This window comes from Protopterus annectens, chromosome 1.part0 (genome assembly GCF_019279795.1).
Source record: "Protopterus annectens isolate FY-2018-M chromosome 1.part0, PAN1.0, whole genome shotgun sequence".
Taxonomy (NCBI): Eukaryota; Metazoa; Chordata; order Ceratodontiformes; family Protopteridae; genus Protopterus; species Protopterus annectens.
The window spans coordinates 783,977,777-784,002,955 of record NC_056725.1 but is presented as its reverse complement, the minus strand read 5'-3'; the positions used below and the strand labels follow the sequence as shown (position 1 = coordinate 784,002,955).

The window sequence follows — 25,179 nt, the reverse complement described above, 5'->3', positions numbered from 1 at the left end:
ACTTAGGTTCACTCATTGAGTTGATTAACAGTAACAAGTGTCAATATCTTATTGGCACACTATTAGACATTGCAAAATGTTAATGGTTAGAGCTGTTTAATACCACCCTTTACATGCATTACCTCTATATATATATATATATATATATATATATATATATATATATATATATATATATATATATGTGGATACTATTGTGTTTTTGCATCACTTGTCTGAAGAAGTCCTGTTTACTAATAAAGGGATGAAAGCTTACTACTGGCTCCTTCGTCTTCTATTCGTTTTAGAAGTTTTAAAGTATATTTCATTATATTCTTCTACTGCCGTGACAGTCTTTGTTCTTTAATATATATATATATATATATATATATATATATATATATATATATATATATATACATATACACATATATATACAGATATATGTGTGTATATATACATATATATATATATGCATATATGTATATATATATATATATATATATATATATATATATATATATATATATATTACATATGGAACAATTAAGCATTAAAACATGACCATGTTTGCATTCTTGTGCAATCTCTCTGAAAAAGTCAGCTGAAACATTGAGCAGACATACATACGTACCTTATGTAAGTTTCTCCTATTTCTCATTTAACCATTTTCCTAAAGGTGCCAAAATAGATATATAAATAAAAACAAAATACATTTTTTCAGCTCTGGTCAACAGCAGAGATGCGAACCATAAAATGACCATGTCGTAAGTGGATAGAATGGAGCAGTTCATTTAAATATCCCTCCAACTTCCAACTGTCGGGCAGAAAACACAGGGCAAGCAATCGGTTGTTCAGCCTCAGCTGCTAATGTGGAAGTTATTCCTGGTTGTAAATACTCAGGGCAAGCAGCTGCTTAGTCGTGAATGCAGAAATTCAGCTGCTTGTTTGCAGACACCGAAGTTTATGAGAAGAGCCGCAGCGGCATGGTCAAAGATACACATGCAGCTCATGAGCCGCTAATTGTCTTCCGCTGAACTAGACTATAAACTAGGCAAACAACAAGAAGACAAGTTGTAAATCAAATACATTAAATAAAGACAAGGATGTTCTGTGGAACTAGGGATAGTTTCAAAATAGTTTCAAACAAGACTGTCGACAGAGTAAATATTCCAATTTATTTTATAGAAATGCACATTAGTCCTTAATACCAGGCTGGCTTTAAGCTAAACAAATGACTGAGGGCAAGCTGCTTTCATCTACAAAACAACTAGCTATCTCAATCGGATTGTCTGCCAGTACATTTAAAAAAAAAAAAAGAATAAAATATTCCAGTTTATTTCACACTAGCCTTTAATGTTGGGCTTTGAACGGAGCAATAGCAATGCTAATCCTCCCCAAAAGAGAAAATAGATATTCCAGTTTATTTCAACAAACACGCACAAGTCCTTAATGCTAGCCTTTAAAATAATCAAATGAAGAGCCCAAGCTACTTTCATCCATAGCACAGCTAGTCCCCATCTGGTTGCTGCCAGTATATTAAAAAAAAGAGAGAGCGAGTAAATATTCAAACTTATTTCACAAATATGGACACTAGTCCCTAATGCCAGGCTTTAATTCAAGTACAGAGGAGACAAGCTACTTTCACCCACAGAACAACTATCCCTTCTCAAAAGGAGAGCCTAAATATTAGAATTTATTTCACAAAAATGCATGATAGCCCTAAATGTTAACCTTTAAGATTAGCAAATGAAGATGACAAGTTACTTTCATCCACAATACAGCTAGCCCCACTCCAAAAAAGGAGAGCATAAACATTCCAATTTATTTCACAAAATGCAGGATAGCCTTTAATGCTAGGCTTTCTACTAAATAAATAAAGAGGACAAGCCACTTCCAGTCACAGCAGTTACCCCCAACAATAACAAAAAAAAAAAAAACAGAATGAATATTACAGTTTACTTCACAAAACTGCACACTAGCCCATAATGCTAAGCTTCAAAATGAGCAAGTGAAGAGAGAAAGTTACTTTCACTCACAGCACAGCTACCCCCACAATCTGATTGAAAGACAGCATATTAAAAAAATAAATGTAATGGGTTTACTGCTTTGTTAATAGTGTGCTTGGATTTGCATTAAATAATCAAACTGCAGTGTTCGGGTGATCTGTAAACACTAGCCTGGACATAACCCAATGTATATGATTAAGAAAGTCAATGACGTTAGCCTAGATTATCATGTGGTGCACCGCTAGAATATTCCTAAGTGTGCACCTTGCATAAGGCCTGCTCAAGTTGTAATCTGGAATATAAAAGATCTTGTTGGTAAAATAAACTGTGCAAACAAAGACTGTAAATTGATTTCCTGAACAGATTAGCTAGCCCTGTCCAAACATCTGACTGTCTGCCAGCATTAAAAATACAAAAAAATACTTATCTTCAAATCAACAAGCCACTAACCTGCACAGCTGCAGATAGCCAGCTACAATTTTTAATACACACATGGGCTTTTTGGTGCCATTCCAATGAATCATGGGACAGCAATGCACAGAAAGCTGCAGCACTTTAGAAAGGGTTACTGAGGCACTTATTATTTTCAGTAAGTAAACATTTCATTACTTAAAGGAATAAATAAAAAGCTACCATACTGAATATCTGAACTTGATCATGATGTGCATGCACAAATTACAAACACCATGAGTAAATAATGGTAAGTACTCAAAGTTCCGCTGTGGCGACCCCTAACCAGGAAAAGCCGAAAGACACAAACATGCAAACTCAAAGTATCTGTCGTTTAGCATTTTATAAGAAAGAAAAAAAGATAAGCAAGCAATCACTTATGTTCAACAAGTGCTGAACATAACAAAACATTTTATATAAAAGTTACTTGCTTGGATGGCCACATCCCTCCTGAGATGTGGGCCCAGGCAATTGCCTGAATTGCCCCCTATTATAATCCATCACTGTCTGTAGGTGACACAGACTATGTATGCACAGTTGATTTAAAACCATTGATATTGACTGTTGTACAAGCAATTTCTTGTCATGAGTTGTCTTCTTGATTTCTGTTTTTTAGCCATTTTTTCCAAAGTAAATCTGACATGGACAATAGTACGTGTGACATCTCAATTAAACAAATGGAGGATTTTAGACAAAAGAAACACAATGCCAGCAGATGAGTGCTGAAAGGGAAAACAATCTAATAGTGATACTGAAATATTATGCATTCAAAACATATGTATCAAACTAAGAAACAAAACACAGAATGATGTAATTATGCCAACTCTTATCACACAACCAGGAAAAAGTTGTGATTAGGTTCTTCCAAAACTAACAAGGCAGCTGTCCAATTTACCTAGGAGAATGTAGTCTCCAAGTGGCTTCAGGTCTGCCATATCCTGATTAGCTCCATCCAAGCAGAAATCAGTTTCCATTCTTGAGTAGCTTGCAAGACATTAAGACTGCATCTGAAATACAAATACCATTTGGTCAAGGGGAATCCAGCCAGTCTGCATTACAGAACAGTTTCTTACCACACCTGAAACAGAAATTGCACAACAATCTGTATGCTTCACAAAATTCAGAAATGACCAAAAGAGTTAGAAAATAATGCTAGTATTAAGACTCACCCCATATTTATATTATACAATATAGGACATATGTTTAAGGACATTCACACTTACAAAAGCTGTTTGCAATTTTGTGGAGCCCTGAAAAAAGAAACTGAAAGACAAGGGCCAGTATATCATTTTTAGCAAATTCACTTACTGGCTAGTAAGTACACTGCCTGGATGCCAGTAAAGAAGAAACTAAGAGAGCCTGAAGGAAAATCAACTAGAAAAGATGAAGAGAAAACAAAGATTGGGAAGAAACCTGCATCTATTCAGCAAAAAACAGTTCAAGCTCCAGCTTTTGTGCAATACATGGCAAAAAGTGATGTAGAAGAAAAATAAGTCAAATGTGCTCAGAGCTGATTAAAATAAATTGAATGCTTGCTTTAGGAGCATATTAACTGAAATAACAAAAGGCTGGAAAAAATGAAAGAACCTTTAAACAGATATTCAGATGAGCTGACAAAACTGCAAAAATAAGAGCTCAAAATGAAGAAAAGGCTGGCCGAGTATGAGACTGTTCAAGAAAAGATCTTTAAAAAAATGGTAGAATTAGAGGACAGAGCATGTCAGGAAAACCTGAGATTTTCGCCTGTACCACAGAAACTAGAAAGAGCAGACTGTATTAATTTTATGAAGGTACACACAAACAACTGGGCTGGTATTCCACAGCAGGATTGAAAGGGCATCATTTATATGCTCCAAACCTGGCCATGAGAAATCAGTCAAGACCTCAATTACTAAAGATGAAATCCTACCAGCAGAAAGCTGCTCCTGATAAAACCTTGGCAGAAGGGCAAAGTGTTAAATTCTGGAGATGATAGAGCGTTTGTGGAAAATTATTATTCACTGTACACCAGGTAGAAGAGGAGTACATTTATTCCAACAACCAGGGAATGACAACAGGCAGGTGTCTGATTCAGGCTGCTGTATCCAGCCATTTTCAGAATATTTTTCCCTGGAGGATCAAAATAATTTTTGATGCAGACAGGACAGAAGGAAATACAAAAGTTTGTCCAACAAAAATTGAGCCATCAAGCAGGAGACTACTCTGCTCCTCATTTTTCTGATAATAAAGCACAAGGAGGCACCATTTCCAATGTTCTACACAAAAATACTTGATAGAGAAAAGCACAGGAGTTGACAAGAACTGGGAATACCTTGGAATTGAGCTGGAGTCTGAAGTTGGAAGATGGAGATGAGCAGGAAGATCAGCGACACCAAAATTACTAAATAAATTTCATATTATAAAACAGGTCATATTTGTGAAATGTAGCTGTATATAAAAAAGTGGAAAGAATGGACTTTTGTTGAATTTGTTAAACTTGTTGGCACTGAAAGGCATTTGCCTCACTTTATAGGTTCATAGGTAAGTACTAGGCTATCTGCCCAAGAGCATTTATAAACCTAGCCAGAATGTTCATAGATTAGGTTCATAGATTAGTACTGCACCTTGTGTTTGTAAGACAAACACCTTAACCATTAGGCCACCCTCCCAACCCTTTTGTTGTTATGTGTTGGCTTTCGCCACCCCCTTAGATTAGTTCCCTGTGTCTCTGTCCAGCAGAGCCATTAGTTCCCTGCGCCACTGTCCAGCAGAGCCATTAGTTCCTTGCACCACTGTCCAGCAGAGCCATTAGTTCCCTGCGCCACTGTCCAGCAGAGCCAGTGCAGTGATCCCCAGGGTAAATTTTCTGTTTCCCATCCACCCGTTAAGGTTTCCCTTGAAGAGTGTTAGTGAGGGGCTCTGCCTGATGTATATTGGAATCCTGTTCCAAAGCATGGGGAGCCTCTGGGATAGGAATCTATCCCTTCAGAATGTCCTGAAATATTTAGTATGGAAGACAAATTCATTAGTAGGACCTCAGAGACAATTTACATATTATTCCCCAAGGTATAATAACTGGGTAGACTACACAGAAGTTATACTTCACAGGAACATGTACATTTAATTTCATAGCTTTGACATGCATCCAATAACTATTTCAAATCATGCACCAACAATAACAGAGATAAAAATGCAAGGTAATGAAGTAAAAATGAGACAATGGTGCTTCCCCACTCTAGATCAATGTGTGTGTATGTACTTTTAAGAAGCTATCCAAGGGCTAGCACAAGTGTACAAATACTGAGCACGTACAAGCCAGACTCCCATTTTGTAGTTAGCTGTTGAGATGTAAGCATACAAGGTCTGTTAACTAGTTTGTTTGTATTTTATGATGCTGTTATCCATCCTGATGTGTTTCTATGTATTAAAGCATCTAAACAGAATACCCCACCTGCTTGTCATCTATGATAGAAAAGGACGAGCGATTTGATGCCAGAAGTGGGATGTCTAAAGGACATGGTGTTAGAGGCAGCATGGCTAAAATGACTTAAGGGACTTGCTTGGAACTGGTGGAAGACAGAGCAGTGAATCATCCCTACAATGTGAATACTTCACAAAACAGGTCAGAAACGAATTTCGAATATTAAAACTTGCTCAGCACTATTTCTTATTCGACAAATATGAAATGAGGCATACAGAATGCTCTAAACAATATTCTCAAACCAATATGTATGATATTGATAAAAACATTCAAATTACTACAGAAAATGTTTGAAATACAGTCTGAATTGCATAAAAACAAATAAAATAAGGGGAAACGACATTTTTCAATACATGCTTAGTGAATTTGTATATTTCATATTAATCAAAGATATCAGTTATCAGAAGTGTATAAAGTGTTTTGCATGTTTGTGCAGTATTACAGTAAGGTTATTCCACAGAATACAGCCATTACATAGGATATTTCACAAAGTACAGTACTTTGAAGAGTTTATTATGCATCTGAATGTTATACAAGTTCACAGAACAGTTTGTTCATACATAACTACAAGGGTCATATTTTCAATGTGTTTGTAAATACTTTGTGGGCATAGCAGACAGATTTTGAAAACTCAATGCACTTGTGTTTTACAGCAACATTGTTGAGAATTGGAGAATGTTTGAGCAAGAGTACGATATTTTCATACAAGCTGCATTTTCTGAGAAAGATGACCATACAAAGGCATTTGTTCTGCTTAGTTTAGATGTGTCAGAAGCCAAAGAAAGGGAATGTTTATTTGTGTATGCACCTGCTATCTATAGAAGAGAGGGGGAAAACCGTCATATTGCTGCATCAGCTAAGTCAAGGGAGGACCTAGAGTGCATAAAATGCAAATTTACAGAAATGTGTAACCCCCAGACAAATGTTACTATGGAAAGGCACTTATTTTATACAAGGGATCAAAAGCCTGATGAAACTTTTGCAGCATATATGACTGACCTGAGAAATACCGCTAAAAATGTGCAGACTTGGTGACTTAAGGAATGAGCTGATAAAGGACAGACTTTTGTGTGGTATTAAAGATGCTGTGGGAAAGATTTTGCTTTGTAACAGTGATTTAACTTTGAATAAGGCCATTGAGACTTGTCAGCTATACGAGCTCAAAGAAAAACACACAAATATGCTTACAAACGAGAATAGCTCTAAAAGGCACAGTGAGAAAGCACATGTTGATAGTATGCAGCACATGGTTAAAAGAAATAGGTCCAAGTGCATGGCAGCAACTATAGCCCCTGCAGCATTCACTGCTAACCCCCAAACTTTCTAGCAAATTCCAGAGCTTACACAGTGTCAGTGCAGCATAAGAGTGAGTCGGCAAACTCAGAGCATGGGTCCCAACCTAGTTTCATTGCCAACTGTCATAATTTTGGTGGAAGTCATGATGTTTAGCTTTTGGTCAGCAATGCCACATATGCAATAAGTGGAATCATTTCAAAAGGTTTTGTAAATCAAAAGGCCCACATTTGTTTAGTAAAAGGGATCATTTTATGAAATGAGTCAGTTAGAGAGCTGCAACCCTACTCTTTATGTTGATGGTGTATCAGTGCTTCATAAAACAAATGTACTGCATTAACTAAGGGCAAAGAATGACGTATTTTGCACTGTTTAGATAAATGGCATCCTATAAAGCTCAAAGTTAATACAGCTTCCAAAGTGCAATGTTAGGTCAGCAGAAACATTTGCTAGTGTGTGTCATGGCAAAGGTCTTGATTTGGCAAGGTGTGCAAAGCTTGTTGCTTAGGGAGGAGAAGAAATTCAGAGTGAAGGCTCAGTAGTGTTACTCTGCTGGGATATGTTACGACTTATTATTTTTATGTGGTCAAGAGGCATGTCCAGTCATTATTAGGGATCACAGTTTGAAAATGGGACTGCTTTCATTTAATTAGGAAGTCCACCAAGTCAGCTTAAAAGACCACTACTCTAATTTTGCCCAGTACATGTTTTCTACCTATGCTGATCTTTTCAATGAAAACCTAGGCAAATTTCCAGTTGTGTACTCCATGAAGTTAGACCCAGAGGTTAGTCCAGTTATCATGCAAGCATGAAAAGTTCAACAGATATGCAGGACAAAGTTAAAGCTGAACTAGATAAAATGGTGTGACAAGGTGTGATTTGTCTAGTTGCAACTCCAGCTGAGTGGGTATCTTCCATGCTGGTAGCTCATAAGAAAAGCTCAGATGACTTCAGAATATGTATTGATCCATGAGATTTGAACAAAGCACTAAAAAGACCTCATCATCCAATGGGCACAGCAGTCTTTATGCCAAATGCCATTGTTTTTCCCACCTTAGATGCAAAGAGTTCATTTTGGCAAATCCAGCTTGACAAAAAACATTGGGGTACAGATTTTTGAGAATGCCATTTGGGATAAATTCTGCAAGTAAAGTCTTTCAATGTGCAATGGAGCAACTTTTTTTCTGGGTATCCTTGTTCTGTTATAGTAGACGACATACTAGTAGGAGGTCATGGTGGAACTGAACATGGACAGAAACCTCAGAAAAGTTCTGGAAAGGGCAAGTCAAGTGAATCTTAAGCTTGGTTCACAGAAATGTAAATTCAGGCTACAAGAAGTTACTTATATTGGTCATTCATTTACCAGTACAGGCCTACGACCAGACCCTTCAAAGCAGAACAGCCATTCTCGAGATGCCAGCTCCAGACAATGTTCAAGCCCTGCAATGTTTTCTTGGTATGGTCACCTGCCTAGCAAGGTCATTCCAGACTTAAGCCAACTTTCAGCACCACTTAGAGAGCTGACACGTAAAGATGTAGTCTGGTCTTGGTTAGAGTAACACCAAAGAGCATTTGATGTCCTGAAACAGAGAACTGCTGATGTTCACAAGCCAGTTACACTTTCCCGTGATGTTTTGAAATTTGGTCTTGGTGCATTCATTCTACAAGAGGATCCAACCTGTTGTTTGAGCATTGACAACTCTTACCCAAACTGAGATGCAGTATGCCCAGACTGTTTACGGTAGACCTATCCAGATCGAAACAGACTACCAACCTCTAGTCACTCTTGAGAAAGCCTACGCATCCAGCTCCAGCCAAACTGCAACATATGATGCTGAGATTGCAAAAGTATAATTTCAATCTTGTCTACAAAAAAGGCAAACTTCTTTATCTTGCTGATACATTATCTGGTTCACCCAGAAATACCACAGAACAGCAAGAGAATGAGAACCTTGATTTTGAAGTCATGGAAGTGAGAAATTTTTCTTCCACATATCTTGAAGAGTTGACAGATCATAGGCTGGTACTAGGCTATCTGCTCTAGGGCATTTATAAGCCTAGCCAGAATGTGTTGGCTTTCGCCTCCCTTTTAGACTAGATTCCTGAGCCTCTGTCCAGCAGGGCCATAGAAGTGATCCCAGGAGTAAATTTATGATTTCCCATCCACTCATCAAGATTTCTCTTGAAGAGGGTTAGCGAGGGGCTCTGCCTAACATGGACTGGGATTTTATTCCAGAGTGAGGGAAGCCTTTGGGAAATGAATCTATCCCTCCAGCATGTCCTATTTATTGTTGTGCTAAAGTTTAAATCCCTGGAGCATGTAGCTCTAATAGATTTGGTTTTCTTGAGGTGAAGCATGTCCAACAATTCCGGGTTAGACATGGCCTTGTACGTCAGGCAGAGATCGCCTCTGAGCAGGAGGTAAGCAACTGAGTAGAGCTGGAGTTTCTTTAGTCGAGCTGCATATGGCATCTGTTTGAGGCCCATGATCCTCTTGGTGAGGTATTTTTGAGGTCTCTCCAGCTGTTGCAGGTGTCGGGTAAGGTACATCCCAAATGGGGCATTGTACTCAATTATGGGCCTGATGTGCGATGAGTAGAGGGGCACAATGACCTCTCTTGATCTAGATGTGAACCCTTTTGTGATTAGGTGAGCTATATAGAAGGTTTTTCTAACCACTTTGGCAATGTGGTTGTCAAAGGAGAGGTTACTATCTACTTGGGTCCCCAGATCCCTAATTACTTCTTCCGTACTTAGTGGATTACCTACTATGTGGTAGTTTGTGGGCACTTTGTTTTTCCCAAAGGGGATGACTATGCACTTTTTGGCCTTTAGCTTGAGGACATGGTTTTGACACCAGGTATCCGTCTCCATACAGCCCTTCTAGAGGATGCTTGTGTCAGCCGGTGAGTTGATTATGGCTCCCAGTTTGCAATCATCTGCAAACCTGGTAAGCCACAGTCCTCCAGTGTTTGCCTGTACCTCAGAGAAGTATATACCGAACAAGAGGGGACCCAGGACTGAGCCCTGTGGGACGCCACTTGTAACTGGTTTAGAGTCGACATGGCACCCGCGACTCTGACCATGTGAGTTCTATCCCTGAGCCAGTTTGCAACCCATCACGTGACATATGGGTTAATATTTAAACTGGTAAGCTTATTTACGATGCCCGAGTGGGGTATTGTGTCGAAGGCCTTTGCGAGGTCCAGGTAGGCTGTGTGGACTACCTTTCCCTCACCTATGGCTTTGGTAACTATTTCAAAGAAGTCAACTAGGTTTAAGAGGCAAGATCTGCCTTTAACAAAGCCGAATTGGGTAGGGTCCAGTGTTTGGAGGTTCCCAATGTCTTTGTTTATGAGATCCAAGATGATGTGCTCCATAGCCTTGCAGACCAGGCTAGTAAGGCTTATAGGGCGATAGTTCCCAGGATCCGTTGTGGCGCCACCTTTGTGGAACAGGATCACTGTTGCTGTACACCATTCTTTGGGTACATAACCTGTGGTAAGGCCGAGTTGGAACAGTGAATTTATGTGAGGGTTTAGTTCATTTTGGAGCTCATGTAAGACGCAGCCCAGGATACCATCCATTCCCACTGATGCTGTGTTTTTTACTTTGGAGAGGGCTGCTTTCACCTGTGTGTCTGTGATGTCTGGGGTACTGCATTCTTCTGGGATAGACACTGGCCCGTTTGGGGGGGGGGTTAAAGTTGGCACTGAACCTGTCCGCCAGGATGTTGGCAATGTCAGTGGGTTCAGTGTATTTTGTGCCATTTTGCACCAGCTCGGAGAAGATCCGAGAGTTGCCACCCAAATTCTTGACGTAGCTAAAGAACACCTTGTGATTATCTTTAGAGTCTTTGGCAATTTTTCTTTCAAAGCTAGCCTTTGATGATTTTATGAGGGATCGAAGTTTCTTGCTAGTACTGATCAGGGATGCCTTCCCTTTTTGGGATTTTGCCTTATCATGTAATAGTTTCCTCCTTCTGTTGTATAGCTTATTTATGGCTGGGGTCCACCAGACTGGTCTCCTGTTTTTGGAGGAGTGAGTCTTCGTTTTACTTGGGATGGCCACATACAGCCACAGATCAAGTTTTACAGAGGCTCAACCACTTTATCAATCAAGGATGGCTGTCAAAGCAATCTAGTTTACCTCAAGAAGTGCAACCTTATTTTCCATACAGAGATGAAATTTTGACTGACAAAAGGTATCATTATGAAAGGTGTGAAAGTACTGAAAGTAATTGTTCCAAAGTCCGTGTAACCAGAGTACAGTACTATTTTGCATCGTGGTCACCCAGGTACCGATTCTACCAAAAGGGGCGAGAGAGCTAATATTTTGGCCTTCTATGTCACTAGACATTGAGAGAACACTTTCATCTCATTCTGTGTGTAATAGTACAAAGCCACATCAACAGAAGGAACCACATCAGCTAAACCAGATTCCAGAACTACTTCGGTCAACAGTACATCTTTGAGTGCAATGGTCAACATTATTTGGTGATAGTAGAGTCTTAACCCAATTGGTTCGAGATTGACTTACTTTCTATCCAAGCATCCAGTACTGTCATTACTAAGATGAAGTGTCCTTTTGCAGTACATGGTAGTCCACACAGTTATTTCTGACAATGGCATGCAGTTTACAAGCCAACAGTTCAAAATATTTGCTGAAGAATGGGACTTTATTCATGTCACGAATAGCCCTGAGCACCCACAGTCAAATGGTTTGGCAGAATGTGCAATTCAAAGTGCAAAACAATTACTAGAAAAGTCAAAACGAGATAATGGTGATGGATAATAGTGATGATTTCCTGAATCTCAGAAATGTTTCTCATGATAAACATCTTGGTTTACCTGCTCAGAAACTTCTGTTGAGGCAAACCACAGCCACACTTTTATGGAAAACTTAAATATGCCGGGGGTTAGAGGTAGATGAGGCCCAATTACTAACTAGGAAGAGATGTAATAAAAACAGTGGTGTACAACCAATCTGCAGGAAAGTCTTAAGATGGTATTCTGGTGGAAGTTCGGAAGCTAGGAGGGAAGAAAATGAAAAACATTTGGAGGTTTTTATTTAATGATATTTTAAAAGGAGAGGAAGCACCAACATCCTGGAAAAAATGCTGTGGTGGCTGTAAAGGCAGTAAAGGACCAGCTTAATATAGGCTCATTTCAATTTTAAACCCTGATTATAAAGTGTTTGTCTATAATGGCTAAAAATATGGTAATAGTGTTGCCAAAATTGACAGATATGGATGTTTTTTTTTTAATGGGGAAACAAACATTTGACAACATTAACAGAACAATGATGACCTAGAGGGAAGCAGAATGTAAGAAAATACTGCTGTTGGTGGCTCTTGACGCAGACAAAACATTTGACAGGATAAGAATGGATTTTACGAGTAGTATAATAGAAGTATTTGCATTCCCTGATAAAATAATGTTAATTAGGAGGATATTTGAAGTATCAGAGGCAGGTGTGAGGATTCCTCACTGATAAATTGTATCTGAAAATAGGAACCTGGCAGGGGTGCTCAATCTCCCCTTTGTTATTTGCATTATATTTAGAGGCACTGGCAAAAAAAATAAGGGACTCAGAAATTTAAGGATATAATTGGTATGGCAACCAAGAAAAGTTGGCTTTATTTGCAGACAATATTATTTTGTACCTGATAAAACCAGAAAAGGATATCTCAGTGTTGTGGAATATTCTGACACAGTTACAACTTTTTTCAGGATATAAAAATTAATAAACATAAAATAAAGGCTATAGCTACAAACTATGTATCCACACATGAATTGGTTCAGCAATACCCAAATTTATAGGGACATGATAGAATGAAGTATTTAGGAGTATGTGTAAAAAGCAATTCTATTATGGCAGCCAAGGATATGTGGGAAGAGACTAAACAAAAGATGATACAAAAACTGAAGCTCTTGCTTATAGATATGGATAGCTAGATGCATGCAGTAAAAATATTTTTAGACCCTTGAGTTTTATGCACAGGTCAGGCATATGTTCATCAACCAGAGGAGAAGATGTAGACAATAATCAATAAAGAACTGAAGTGTTTTATCTGGGAGGGGAAGAGGGCAAGATTCAAATGGGATAAATTGATCCTTCCCCTAGAATAAGGTGCTTTAGTTTTACCAGAGTTGAAGGGATATTTTAAACCTACAGAGTTAAGGCTCTAATACATAACACAAGCAGAAAGCTACAATTCAAAGTGGAAAGGGATAATAAAGTAGATGGTAATTCAAGAAATAAGGAGAGAGTTGGATTTTGGATGCAGATCCTTAAAGAGAATAGCAGTCATGCAGAATATTATATTCATAAAAATAACAGTAAGCATTCTAAGAACTAAGCCACGTGGGAATGGAGAAAGTAAATGCTGCTAATAGGGACAACTGCCATTAGGGGTACAAAGAACTGGCAAAGGGGGCTAGAATTTACTGGACAAAGGGACCAACATACTGAGTACAAATAACTAGAGAGGGAAAGGTAATAGAATGGGAAGAGCCCAAGAGGACACCTGGACTGCAGAATAGAGATTACCTTCCCTATCAGGGACTGACATCAGAGTGTAGGCAAAGAGAAAGGGATAGTGGAATCCTAAAGTAAAGGACATGCACTGGGTGAGCTTTTATTCGAATCTAGAACAAAAGTTTATGTAAAAAAAGGGATAATTAGTAGGGCATATAAAATATTTCATGATTATAGGAATCACAGGAGCTGAAAAAAGATTGTGAACTGCTTACCTAATCTCTCTTTCCAAACAATGGGAGGACATTGTGTATGCCTCCTAAATATGCAACAAAGTCTAGAAGATTTAGGATGTTTGCTTGGAAGTGTTTGCATTGGTACATTTATACCCCAAGCAAACTCCAAAGAATATTTTCTCTGGTAGACGGCAAATGTTGGAGGTGGGATAGCAAAGAGAAAGATAGATGGGACCATATGCTTAGTGAGTGTAACGTGTTGGCAGACTTTAAAATTTCCCCACAGAGTGCTCTGTCATGAATAATGGGTGAGCAAATAAGTGTAACCAAGGAATTTTCTGAGCTAGAATACAGGATCTGAATTGTCTAGACATAGTAAGGCTTTGTTAAGTTCAATTCTGTTGGCTGCCAAAAAAGCAATTACTAAAAAATGGAAATCAAAGTCTCAACCAACTTTACTTGCAGTGAATATTGTAACGGAGATAAAAGAACAGGAAGTGACAGCCTTATAAAAGGGTACGACATAAAACACAAAATGGAAACTGTGGAAACAATGCATGCAGAAAAACATTTTGGAGGAGGAATGAGGTTTGAGAGAAGGCAGGAACTAAATGACTTTATGTAATGTTGGATTCATTATACTGTATAAAAAATGTGTGATATACAATTTTTCTAAATGTAAACTTGTTAATATGGTTTGTTTACTTTTAAACAACAGTACATTTACCTACCTGTGTCACAAGTGATAAGTTAATAAAGGCGTTAAAACAATTTAGTAACTTGTCTAAGCAGGCTAACTGTACCATCATCCAAAAAAATAAAATAAATGCTCTTTACAAATTACGTCACACAGTCTCAAAATAACTTGCAATCTACTCAAAGTACCATTCGTTACTACTTAATGTTTAAATTTTCCGCTCTGTGGGTTTAAGTCTTCTCAGGCAGTGTGCCCTGGCTCCTCCAAGTAAGGCAAAAGAAAAAGAAAAGGCTATCATTGCAATTTGTGTGCTGCTAGAGACTGCACTGCTATGTTATTTGACATTCCACTGATTTCTTTTTCTCGCTGTATTAATCTGCCCAATGCTTAACACACAGACGAGTTGGCTGCATTTTACTGTTAATCCTTTGATATTTCTTAGACAAGTGGTGAAATGTTTTTCTCTCTGCACTGATCCGCTCACTACTTAACACAATCAAGTTGATCTGATGTTGTTAATTTTCATTCATTCCTTACTAATGGGTGTTAGTTCCGTCCTTGGAACCGAGTCAGCCTTATAACAAGCTCGTGCCAGCCAAAAAACTCTCAAGCTAAGCTTTTACCTACAATGCCCTTCTCTGTTGCCCCAGATATCGTTTGCTGTGTTGCTGTAAAGCCGTGATAAGCCAGCTCTCAGCTAAGTACTTTGAACATTTTCAAATTACTTGTTGTATTTTCTGATATTTTTCTTCCCTATTTTATCACTAATTTACCCACTCTCTTACGGTTGTTTATTATTGTTGTTACTGGTTTTCTTACTGTTCTAGGTAGTCTTCAAGTACCATTGTTGGTATAGGCCCTTTCTCCCCTCTACCTTTGTGGTAACTTTCTTCAAATACCATTGTTGGTATTCCCCTTCCCCCTTCTTTCTTCCTTCTTTCTCTCATATTACAAAAAAAAAAGTCCCTTCTATAACTTCTCCGGTTGTTTTTTTCTTGTGGTAGTTTGATAATCGCTTTAGCATCATCTCAGAAAAGAATGGAGCACCTGATTTCAAACAGTGTGACCAGTGCGGCCGCAAAATGCCAAATTCAGATACCCATGACTATTGTGTGTACTGTCGCGGTGCTCCTCACATGTCTCTTCAACTACCTTGCTCTATTTGTAAAGGGTTTAGCTCTTGAGCCCTTAATGAAAGAAAAAACAAATTAATCTTGAAAGGTCTCCTTAAGACACCCTACTCAGAGGCTATTTCTGGGTCGGAGGTCTCATCCCCTCCCAGTAAAGAACCGAGAAAGAGACCACACTCAGTTCCTTCATCATCTTCGGGTGACAAAAAGCAGGAACCTAGACAAAAGATTCCAAAATTGACTGCTACGGCTTCAGGAACAAAACTGATTTCCATGGCATTGTCTGTTGAGGTACTGACCATGGTGCCATCCTCAAAATCTGTGTCTTCGGCGCCAGTCATGGCAGCAACCGTACTACAACTTGTATTTTTTGCTTCAGTTCCACCTTCAATTACTTTAACCCCGGCACCATCCATGGCACCGTCCATGACTGTAGCACTGAGCTTGCCTCTATTTTCTGCTCCAGGAGTTTCTGTACTGGACACCTCTTCCACACGTCTCCACTGAGACTTCGGTGCCAATGGACAATACAGCAAAGACCCGATATTCATCCATAGTGGATCCCTTCCTCAGGCAGCAATTCAGCCCTTTCCTGGAACGACCTGACTCCCCATCGGGGATATCGACACGATCGACCAGGAGCCTCTCTGAATTGGATATGGTGGGTTTTTTGGATTAGCTGGGGGGATTACAACACCTTCCAAAACTCACCTCCCTTCAGGAGTTGAGAGTCTTTCTCCACAGACTCAAGCATATTCTCCTCTTTTGACCTCTGTGCAGGTATTGAAGACCCTGGAATCGATGCCCTTATCAGTACCCATTGCTTCAGTTCTACTGGTGGACTTCACCGTGGTTCTGGAGCTGACCCTTTGGCCTTCGGTTCAATCGGAACCAAGCCTCCCTCAGGATAGTGAGTGGACTGTAGGCACTGTGGTTTCTAGCATGGCACCAATTTTCCCACAGCGCCGTCTACGGTCCCAGGAGTCCTCACGGTACCTAGACCTCTTGAAACTCCATCCTTGGAAGCTGATCCTTGGGAGCTGGCCCGTTGGGGCGGGGTGTGATCCCTGTTCAGAGGTTGTCCTTCTCGGTTCTGGGTTCCCATCCCTCTTCGCGCGGGTCGGCTTTCCAGGCCATGGAGAGGGCCCCTGCCTCTGAAGGCAAACCAGCAGCGTTGGAGTACCAGTTACATCCTCACACTGAGCCGCAGCTGACACAAGCCACCGCTTCAGGATATCAAGCACAAGAACCTCAGGATACCCTACCAGAGGATGCCCCTTCTTTGGAGTCCTCTTCAGAAGCCCCTGCTGAAGAGGTACAATGAAAGAGGAAGCATGTGGACTCCCCTGAGAAGTCTCTTACCGAGGCCATGGACTAGGATGAAGGGGAGTGGTCCCCATGGTCACCCCCTGAAGATGTCTCTTTTTGGAGACATCCTTGAGATATTAAAACAGAGGGGTGACTGGAAGCCTACCAACCCCTCCTCTGTGGAGTCCATGTTCCTGCAGGCTTTTTGTGTTTACCCTCTACTTCTTGGGTGACCCTGCCTGCAGATGAGCTGGTTCAGCTAATCGTGCAGCCCGCATGGAAGAGTCCTGATATTACTGAACCAATCCCACAGAGACCAAACAAGATTCTATCCCCTCCCGAATGGGACCGTCACTGGTCCAAGGGTCTTTCAGTAGACGCGATGGTGTTGGCAGCTGCCACAAAGAAGGAACTTGCCGAGGAAAGCCAAACTGTTCACCCCTCAAACAGGGAGTCTCAGGCAGTGGACAGGTTAGGGAAGCAAATCTTTGCATCATCAACCTTTGCTGTTAGGTCTTTGAATTATCTGGCACACTTCACCAGGCTTCAGAGAGACCTAGTCTCCAAATGCTACGAAACCTTAAGCAGTCTCTGATGAGGTGCGCAACAAGTTTGCCTCACAACTTGCTGCCCTGGAATCCATATCCAACTCCTCCATGCATTTGATTTCCCACACCACTGAAGGGGCGGCAGGTTCAGGTGTTGTCATGAGATGTCACACCTGGATGCGCCTCTGACTTTGCGGACCCTTTTAAGTCTTCCTTTCTTAATGCTCCAGTGGAAGCTTCTTCCCTTTTTGGCCTGAAAGTGAAAGACACACTGGCCAGGTGTGAGAAGGACAGCAAGACCCTCTCTGCCATGAGTGTACATTTTTTTCACCCCTCAGTGTCCCTACTCTAGGAACCAGAGGAGCAGAAAGATGTGGCACAAGAAATCTCAGGGTCTTCTCCATGACACAAGTGGCGAGTATACTCCTCAGGGCAGATGGGGTAACTCATCCAGAAGGTGACCCTACAGGGGCAGAGGGGGTCAGAATAACTAGAGGTACAGAGATTCGTTCTCTGGACCACCCTATCAATGCTCCTGAGAAGCAGCCCGATTGCTTTTCTCTGGAAGCAGTCTGGGGACGTTTCTCCTTGTACCATTCTGCCTGGCTAACAATAACAACAGATTTATGGGTGCAACGGATCATAACTGAAGGATATCACATCCCGTTCAATCTTTACCCAAAGTCATCAAGACAAATCCCCAATGTTCCACCCAGTCAAAGGGAAACAGCAGCGCAAGAAATTCAAAAACGTCATCCAGACAGCCCCACCAGAGCAGATAGGATCCGGATTCTACTCAAGGATTCTTTTTAGTGCCAAAAAAGACAGTGGACTGGAGACCAATCATGGATCTCAGCATCCTGAAAAAATTTGTCAAACAAGAAAAATTTTGGATGGTCACTGTTCTTTCTATCCTTCCGGTTTTGGAGAAAGATGATTGGATGTACTCAATAGATCTTCAGGATGCGTATTACCACACAAAAATGGACAAATGCTCCAGAAGACTTCTTTACTTCTGGCTAGAAGCCGATCATTTTCAATTCTGCGCACTGCCCTTCAGACTCTCTACAGCCCTCAGAGTGTTCACCAAGTGCATGGCACTGGTAACAGCTCACTTAAGACTACAAGGTTTCTGGGTGTTTCCATATTTAGACGATTGGCTCCTCATCGCCCCCACCAAGCTTCTACTGGAGATAGCTCTAAACTACACTCTCAAGCTAGCAAAATTCCTGGAAATCTCTATAAACTGGGAAAAATGCAGCTTGATTTCCTCTCAAACCTTGGAATTTATAGGAGCAAATTTCAATACACACCCTTGCCTGGTCTCACTTCTGGACCACAGATTATACAGGATAAGATCCCAAATTCAGGCAATACTCTGTCAAAACCTAGCCTCAGCTTGGGCAGTTCTTCAACTCCTGGGTTTCATGGCAGCATCAATCACTATAGTACCCCTGGGAAGACTACACATGATAATTCTCCAACGGCCCCTTCTAACACAGTGGTACCCCTTGCACCATCCCTTGTCTATTCAAATACAGATAACTCAACGATGCAAACAGGATTTAATGTGATGGATGAAGCCAGACGAAAATCTATGGAGTTGCCCATTTTGCCCACAACAGCCCAGGACCACAGTGACTACGGATGCTTCCCTGAGAGTGTGGGGGGGGGGCTTTACCAAGGGAAGACGGTCCAAGGTACTTGGTCAGACTCAGAGGTCAATCTGCATATCAATGTCCTAGAACTGAGGGCAGTGCTTCTAGCATTGCAAGCATTTCAATCCAGCCTTCTGTCAAGGACAATTGCTGTTCAGACAACGTCAGTAGTCTGGTACATCAACAAACAGGGGGGAACCAAGTCCTACCCATTGTGTTGAGAGGCCATGAGAATTTGGCAACGGGCAATAGCTTCCAACCACTTTCTGACTGAAAAGCATATTCCCGGGAGTTCCAACGTGATTGCAGACAAACTGAGCAGATGTATCCTACTGCCTCACGAGTGGTCCCTCAATCCAATTATTGCAGCGAAGATCTTCAGCCGCTGGGTCCAGCCTTGCTGCGACCTCTTCGCATCTCCAGCAAACCACAAATGCAGCAGCTACTTTGCCCTGATTCCCCCTGAAGGGGGAGTCCCCGAGGGACGGTCTGATACACAGTTGGCCCATGGGACTTCTGTATGTTTTCCATCCCTTTCCCGATTTCCCAAGTGCTAAAGAAAGCCCTTCATCTGAGAAGCAGAATAAACTTCATTACACCTTACTGGCCATGACAAATTTGGTTTCCCTTCCTCTGGCCTCACCTAGTTTACTGACCTTGGATTCTGGATCCAACTCCAAAATTGATCTCCCACCCACAAGGGTTGGCTCACCCAAACATATCCAGTCACAAGCTGACAGCTTGGTTTCTCCACTTCCGGTAATTGCCAGGCAGAATAACCTTACCTCCCCAGTATGTAATATCCTTCTGGCTTCACATAAGCCATCCACCAGGAAAATCTATCTCAGCAAGTGGAAGAGGTTCTTTATTTGGTCCCAACAAACACAACTAGACCCCTCTACAGCCCCTGTGTAGTTTTGGATTACCTTTCAAGTCTTCTTCATTCAACAGCAGCAGCCTCAACCATCAGAGTACACTTAGCTGCTATCTCAAACTTCCATGATGGATTCCAAGACTCATCACTAATCTCCCGTCGTCTCTGCAAAACTTTCTTAAAATGAGTCTCGCATATCGGACCACCTTTCAGGGAACCCAGTTCCTGACATGATTGCCTTTTGAACCTGCTTCCACTTGCGACTTAAAGTTCCTGTTCTGGAAATCACTATTTTTAGTAGCGGTCACATCAGCCAGACGCATTTGAGCTTCAGGCCTTGTGTATAAAACGCCCTTATATGATATTTCATAAGGACAGAGTATCGCTCCGGACTAATCCTTCCTTTCTGCCCAAAGTTATTTCAGAATTGACAATTAACCAAATAATTGACCTGCCAGTCTTTTTTCCCCAACTACTCAAACAAAAGAGATTACTGCCTTCATTTGCTGGATGTGCATAGACAATTATGTTTTTACCTGGAAAGACATAAAACAGACCAGCTATTTGTGTCCTATTCACGCCCGAAATTTGGAAACTGTCTCAAAACTAACCTTGTCCAAATGTCTGAGAAACTGTATACCCTTTATTGACCAACAAAATAAAATCCTTCTACCATGCAAAGTCAAAGCACACTCCACCAGGTCAGTAGCAACTTCTGTTGCTTTTCATGCAAGGGCTTCATTGGATATTTGTGCAGCTGCAACTTGGGCAACCCCTCACACCTTTATCACTCATTACAAATTGGATTTGGTCTCCAGGGGGAGAGCATCCTTTGGTTCAATGGTACTCAGGAACATCCTTCCATAAGGGCCTCCCAGGAATAAGGGTAGCTAGGGACTCAGTCCTATCAGTAAGAAATGAATGAAGATTAATAACATCAGATAAAGAAGTTACATTCTTTCCATAACATTCCATCTGTCTTGTTTATCTTCATTCATTCATTACGTCCTACCCACCTTCCCCCTCCAGAGGCTCCTGGAGGATCGGATTGGGTCCTATCCCTACTTTAGGGTTTCTGCTCAGAAAAAGCCTCTGCGTTACTTAAGGGAAAACTTGATTTGCAGTAACAGGGAGAAGGACACTGTGGGAAAAAGCTTAGCTCAGGAGTTTTTTGGCTGGCACAAGCTTGTTATAAGGCAGACTTGGTTCCGAGGATGGAACAGACACCCATCAGTAATGAATGAATGAAGATGAACAACACAGATGGAATGTTATGGTAAGAACAGAACTTCGTTTTATACAAAGACAAGTTAGCTGCATTTTATTGATATTTCTTAGACAAGTGGAGAGAGGTAGGTAGGTGTGTGTGTGTGTGTGTGTACAAAATGCCCCAGTTAGGTATAACTGGTGGCTAGGGTTACTTAGACTCAAACCCTGTACCTTAGCTACAACAAGCAAGAGCCTAGATTCTCCATACCACCACTTGTGATTCAAGACTATGTCCTTTCACAGAATGTTTGGCTCATACCTTTGGGCTGTTCCTCTTACAATTTGTAGTTTTCTGACAAACCAGTGAGAACTGAATTCACTAAATAATGACAGTCATCTAAGTTTCAGTCTTCCTGTCTTTCAGGAAATGCATGGTAACAGAAAAAAATTATTCTAGCAACTTTCTAAGATTATACAAGCAATGTTTAATATATGTCCATGGTTTTGGGCCTTTGTCCCCAAATACATTTTGGCTTTTTCCAGATTTTTTGTGCTGTACCAACTTTTTATTTTGTTGTAACTCAATTTACTGGGCTTCATTTCTTCCTCTAGCATGCAACAAAATTGCTCACATCCTTTAACATATCTTCTATTCACTTTGCATTTGGAGAAGCACTCTGATTTCAACCTTTAAAAGTGCATCTGCTCCGCCGTTATACTTTAACTGCAAATGGCACACATTTCTGCTCTTTCACTGTCTCATCTGTAAAGCTACTGATTGATGAGTTCCACAAAGTCAGTCTCAGTCAAAGAGACAAACCACAGTCACTGCTACATGGTTCAGGCCACTGCAGTGATTTCAAAATGGTACTGTAGGAATAGCAGGCAAAGGCAGTTAGCTAAAGTGAGCCAGTTGATTCTTTTTTGAATGGAGATGACTGCAACTCAGCAAAGCTAAATAATGCAAGTGTCTGTGACTGCTGGTGTTTTAACTTGCAAGTACAAGCTGAGATAAGTAGGCATTGCTGCTTTGCGTCTTCTATGGCAACAAAACTCAGTACTTACTTTGTTGTACCAGTAACTTGCAATAAAACTTGTAAAGTAAAAATAAATTGTATGAATTCCGCTAAGCAAAACCGTCTAACATTTCTCTCTATAAAAATCATAATGTAAAGTGAAAGGAAAACTTTATTTTCTTTTCACTACAGCTTGAGAGTCACAAGTTTAGTTCTAGTACAGGATAAACCTTCATCTCTTCAGTGCCAACTGTCTGTTTGTAACTGACCCAGTTTCATTTCACTTGTTACTTAGCATTTATAATAAGGCATTTTTGTTATGGAAATGTCACCATTTATTTTTGAAAACAAAGTTCTAATTTGCCTCCAATTGCGTTCTACTGTGAACAAAAATATATATTCAGTGGGATGAGATCTTAAAAAAGAAGAAAGATTAGCAATACATGGCACAGATTTCCTTAACATAATGTACGGGAATGATCATGAAGAAAAAAATATAAAAGTGACAGCAGACATAGTCCTGCCACAAAGTTCTCCTTACTCATTTAAAGTTGACATGTTTCAGCACAAAGTAATTATTTAAGTCAGAACTTCAATTGCAGATTGGACTGGAACAACTTGCTAGTAGCCATGTCAATAATGATGTACAATGATGACTACTATGATTCAAATTTCTCTAATTCTGAAGCTTTTTTTTTTTTTATTTAACTGGGTAAATGAATTGGTCCCAAAATCTTTTTCAAGCATGTCTCAAGCAACAAGAACAAGGGTAAATGCAGTTTACATAACTGCAAGTGTGGTAACTTGACTGTTGTATATCATATGTAAGTCAGAATGTATAACAGTGCAATGAGGATGCATTTCTGGTGTGCATATGAATTCTAAGTGTCCTAATTTATATGTTGTATCCCACAAGAAGGCATTATGCCCCACCACAGAGGGTATGACTTTATGCATCAGCAAATTTTAAGTGCTATGAGTATCAGCAGTCAAACACTATACAATTAAGGCAGAGAGGTTGCTTAAAGCAGACAAAGAGTTGGCAGAATTTAATCCAAGATTTAACCTGCTAAAATTCTTATTTAATGACATTTGTTAACCAGGAAAGGCCAACAGGGCATGGGTGCCATTTTCCAGTGGAGGCCCAGGGAGAAAAGCTAAGGTTGCCATTCATGCCACTACCAGCGGGACATTCATGGGTTAGACCAAATGATCCCATTGCCCACTGTACAAAGCAGTGAGACTACAAAACCCCACTTTACCAAATCATTACATCATCTTGGAAAAGCAACATTTACTTCCAGCTTTTCCACGATGATTCATTTAAGTCTCCAACCAAGGCCTACAGGCAAAGTGATTCCCTTGAAGTCCAGGTATTTAAACTCGTGCAGCAATTGGATGTAATTCACGAATGGGGCAGGAAGAGCCCTACAAAGCCTACAGCCATAGAGCACTTTTTAAATCAGTGCTGCTACAGTCAGAAGCTTTTCTAAACTGATATTTTCTTTTTTGACTGAGCAGCCACTCCAGCAAGCCAGTCAGACACTTTTGCAAACAATCCAGCATGGCAGCCAACCTAGAAGGGAAGCCAGCCAGCCAACTAGCTAGCCCACCCAGCCCAGTAAAGAGTGTGATTGTACTGGTAAGTACAAATTGTATTTTATGGCTTTAACTTTTTTAAAAAGTGGGAATCCATCCATCTACAACCCCTTTTTCCCACATGGGATGTCACGTCACCAGTGACAATCATCTAGAGCCAACGTTTACACCATATGGTGTTTTATTTTAATTTTATGTTCAGAGATAAATGGGCTGCACTGTACAGTATTTGAATCTGTAGTGGCTGTTTTGGGATTTGCAAGTAGTAGTTTTTAAAGTTGTAAAAAAAAAAAAAAAAAAATGTTACGATGTACTGTTTTGGGTATACTGTACAGTGGCTATTTAGTGATGACTTGCAAGTACTACTTTTAAAAGTGAAAATGTGAGAAAGTTTATTTTTAGGGAGGGGGCATGTTCAGAGGTAAATATAGTGCATTTGCCACTCTACTAGGACATTTGGCCATGCTTGCTTCAGGATAGTTTATTTTTATACGTGAAAAAAAAAAGTGTGTATTTTACTTAGTTTTTCTTCGACAAGTTTAAAATGTACTGCATGGGGTATAGTGTGAATATGGTTGCGCTGTTGGGCCATTTATTTCTTTGTTGTGCATGTTAAATTAGAGCTATATGTTTTACTATTTCTTTTTTGCTTATTAATGCTGTGTTCAGAGGTAAGTGGGGTTCATGTGGTCTCTGCTTTATAATTTATTTTATAGTGGCCGTTTAGTGATTTGCAAGAAGTACTTTTAAAAGTGAAAATGTGTACAATATAATTTTATTTTTTGAGGGAGGCATGTTCAGAAGTAAACGTTAAGTGCAGATGGCATTCAGCTAATAGATGTTATCTTTGCTGCTTCAGGATAGTTTGCTTTTACAGGTGGAAATGTATGTGCATTTTATTTACTTATTTGTTTTTAATGCTGTCTTCAGAAGTGAACTACAGTAGTTTGTGCATGCATAGTGGTAACAGACTGTAGTGTGGCTGTCCTGGTGTCCATTTTTTTCTTTGTTGTGCAGGGTAAATCATTATTATAATGTTTATGCTTTAAAACAGCTTTCCTCCCACCCTGCTTAGAGGTGGAGTGTACTGTGGGCAGAAAGCTAAACCTGTAGCCGATTTGTTTAAAAATTAAAAAAGCTATGTGTATTAAATGTTTTTATTTGCTCTGGTTAGAGGTTTTTACTACTGCAGGAACATATGACTGCTACCAACATATCTCTCAACTGTTCAGA

At 40.2% G+C, this 25,179-nt stretch overlaps 1 protein-coding gene across 1 annotated transcript in view; it reads right to left on the bottom strand.

Annotated features, from left to right (window-relative positions):
• The window catches only part of LOC122794544 (kelch-like protein 24), a 129,693-nt gene that overhangs the window by 95,851 nt on the left and 8,663 nt on the right, over positions 1–25,179 (bottom strand). Inside the window, exon 2 of the mRNA XM_044063027.1 lies at positions 3,334–3,445. Coding sequence (XP_043918962.1) covers positions 3,334–3,412 — 79 coding nt within the window. The 5' untranslated portion in view covers positions 3,413–3,445. The remainder of the gene's footprint in view (positions 1–3,333; positions 3,446–25,179) is intronic.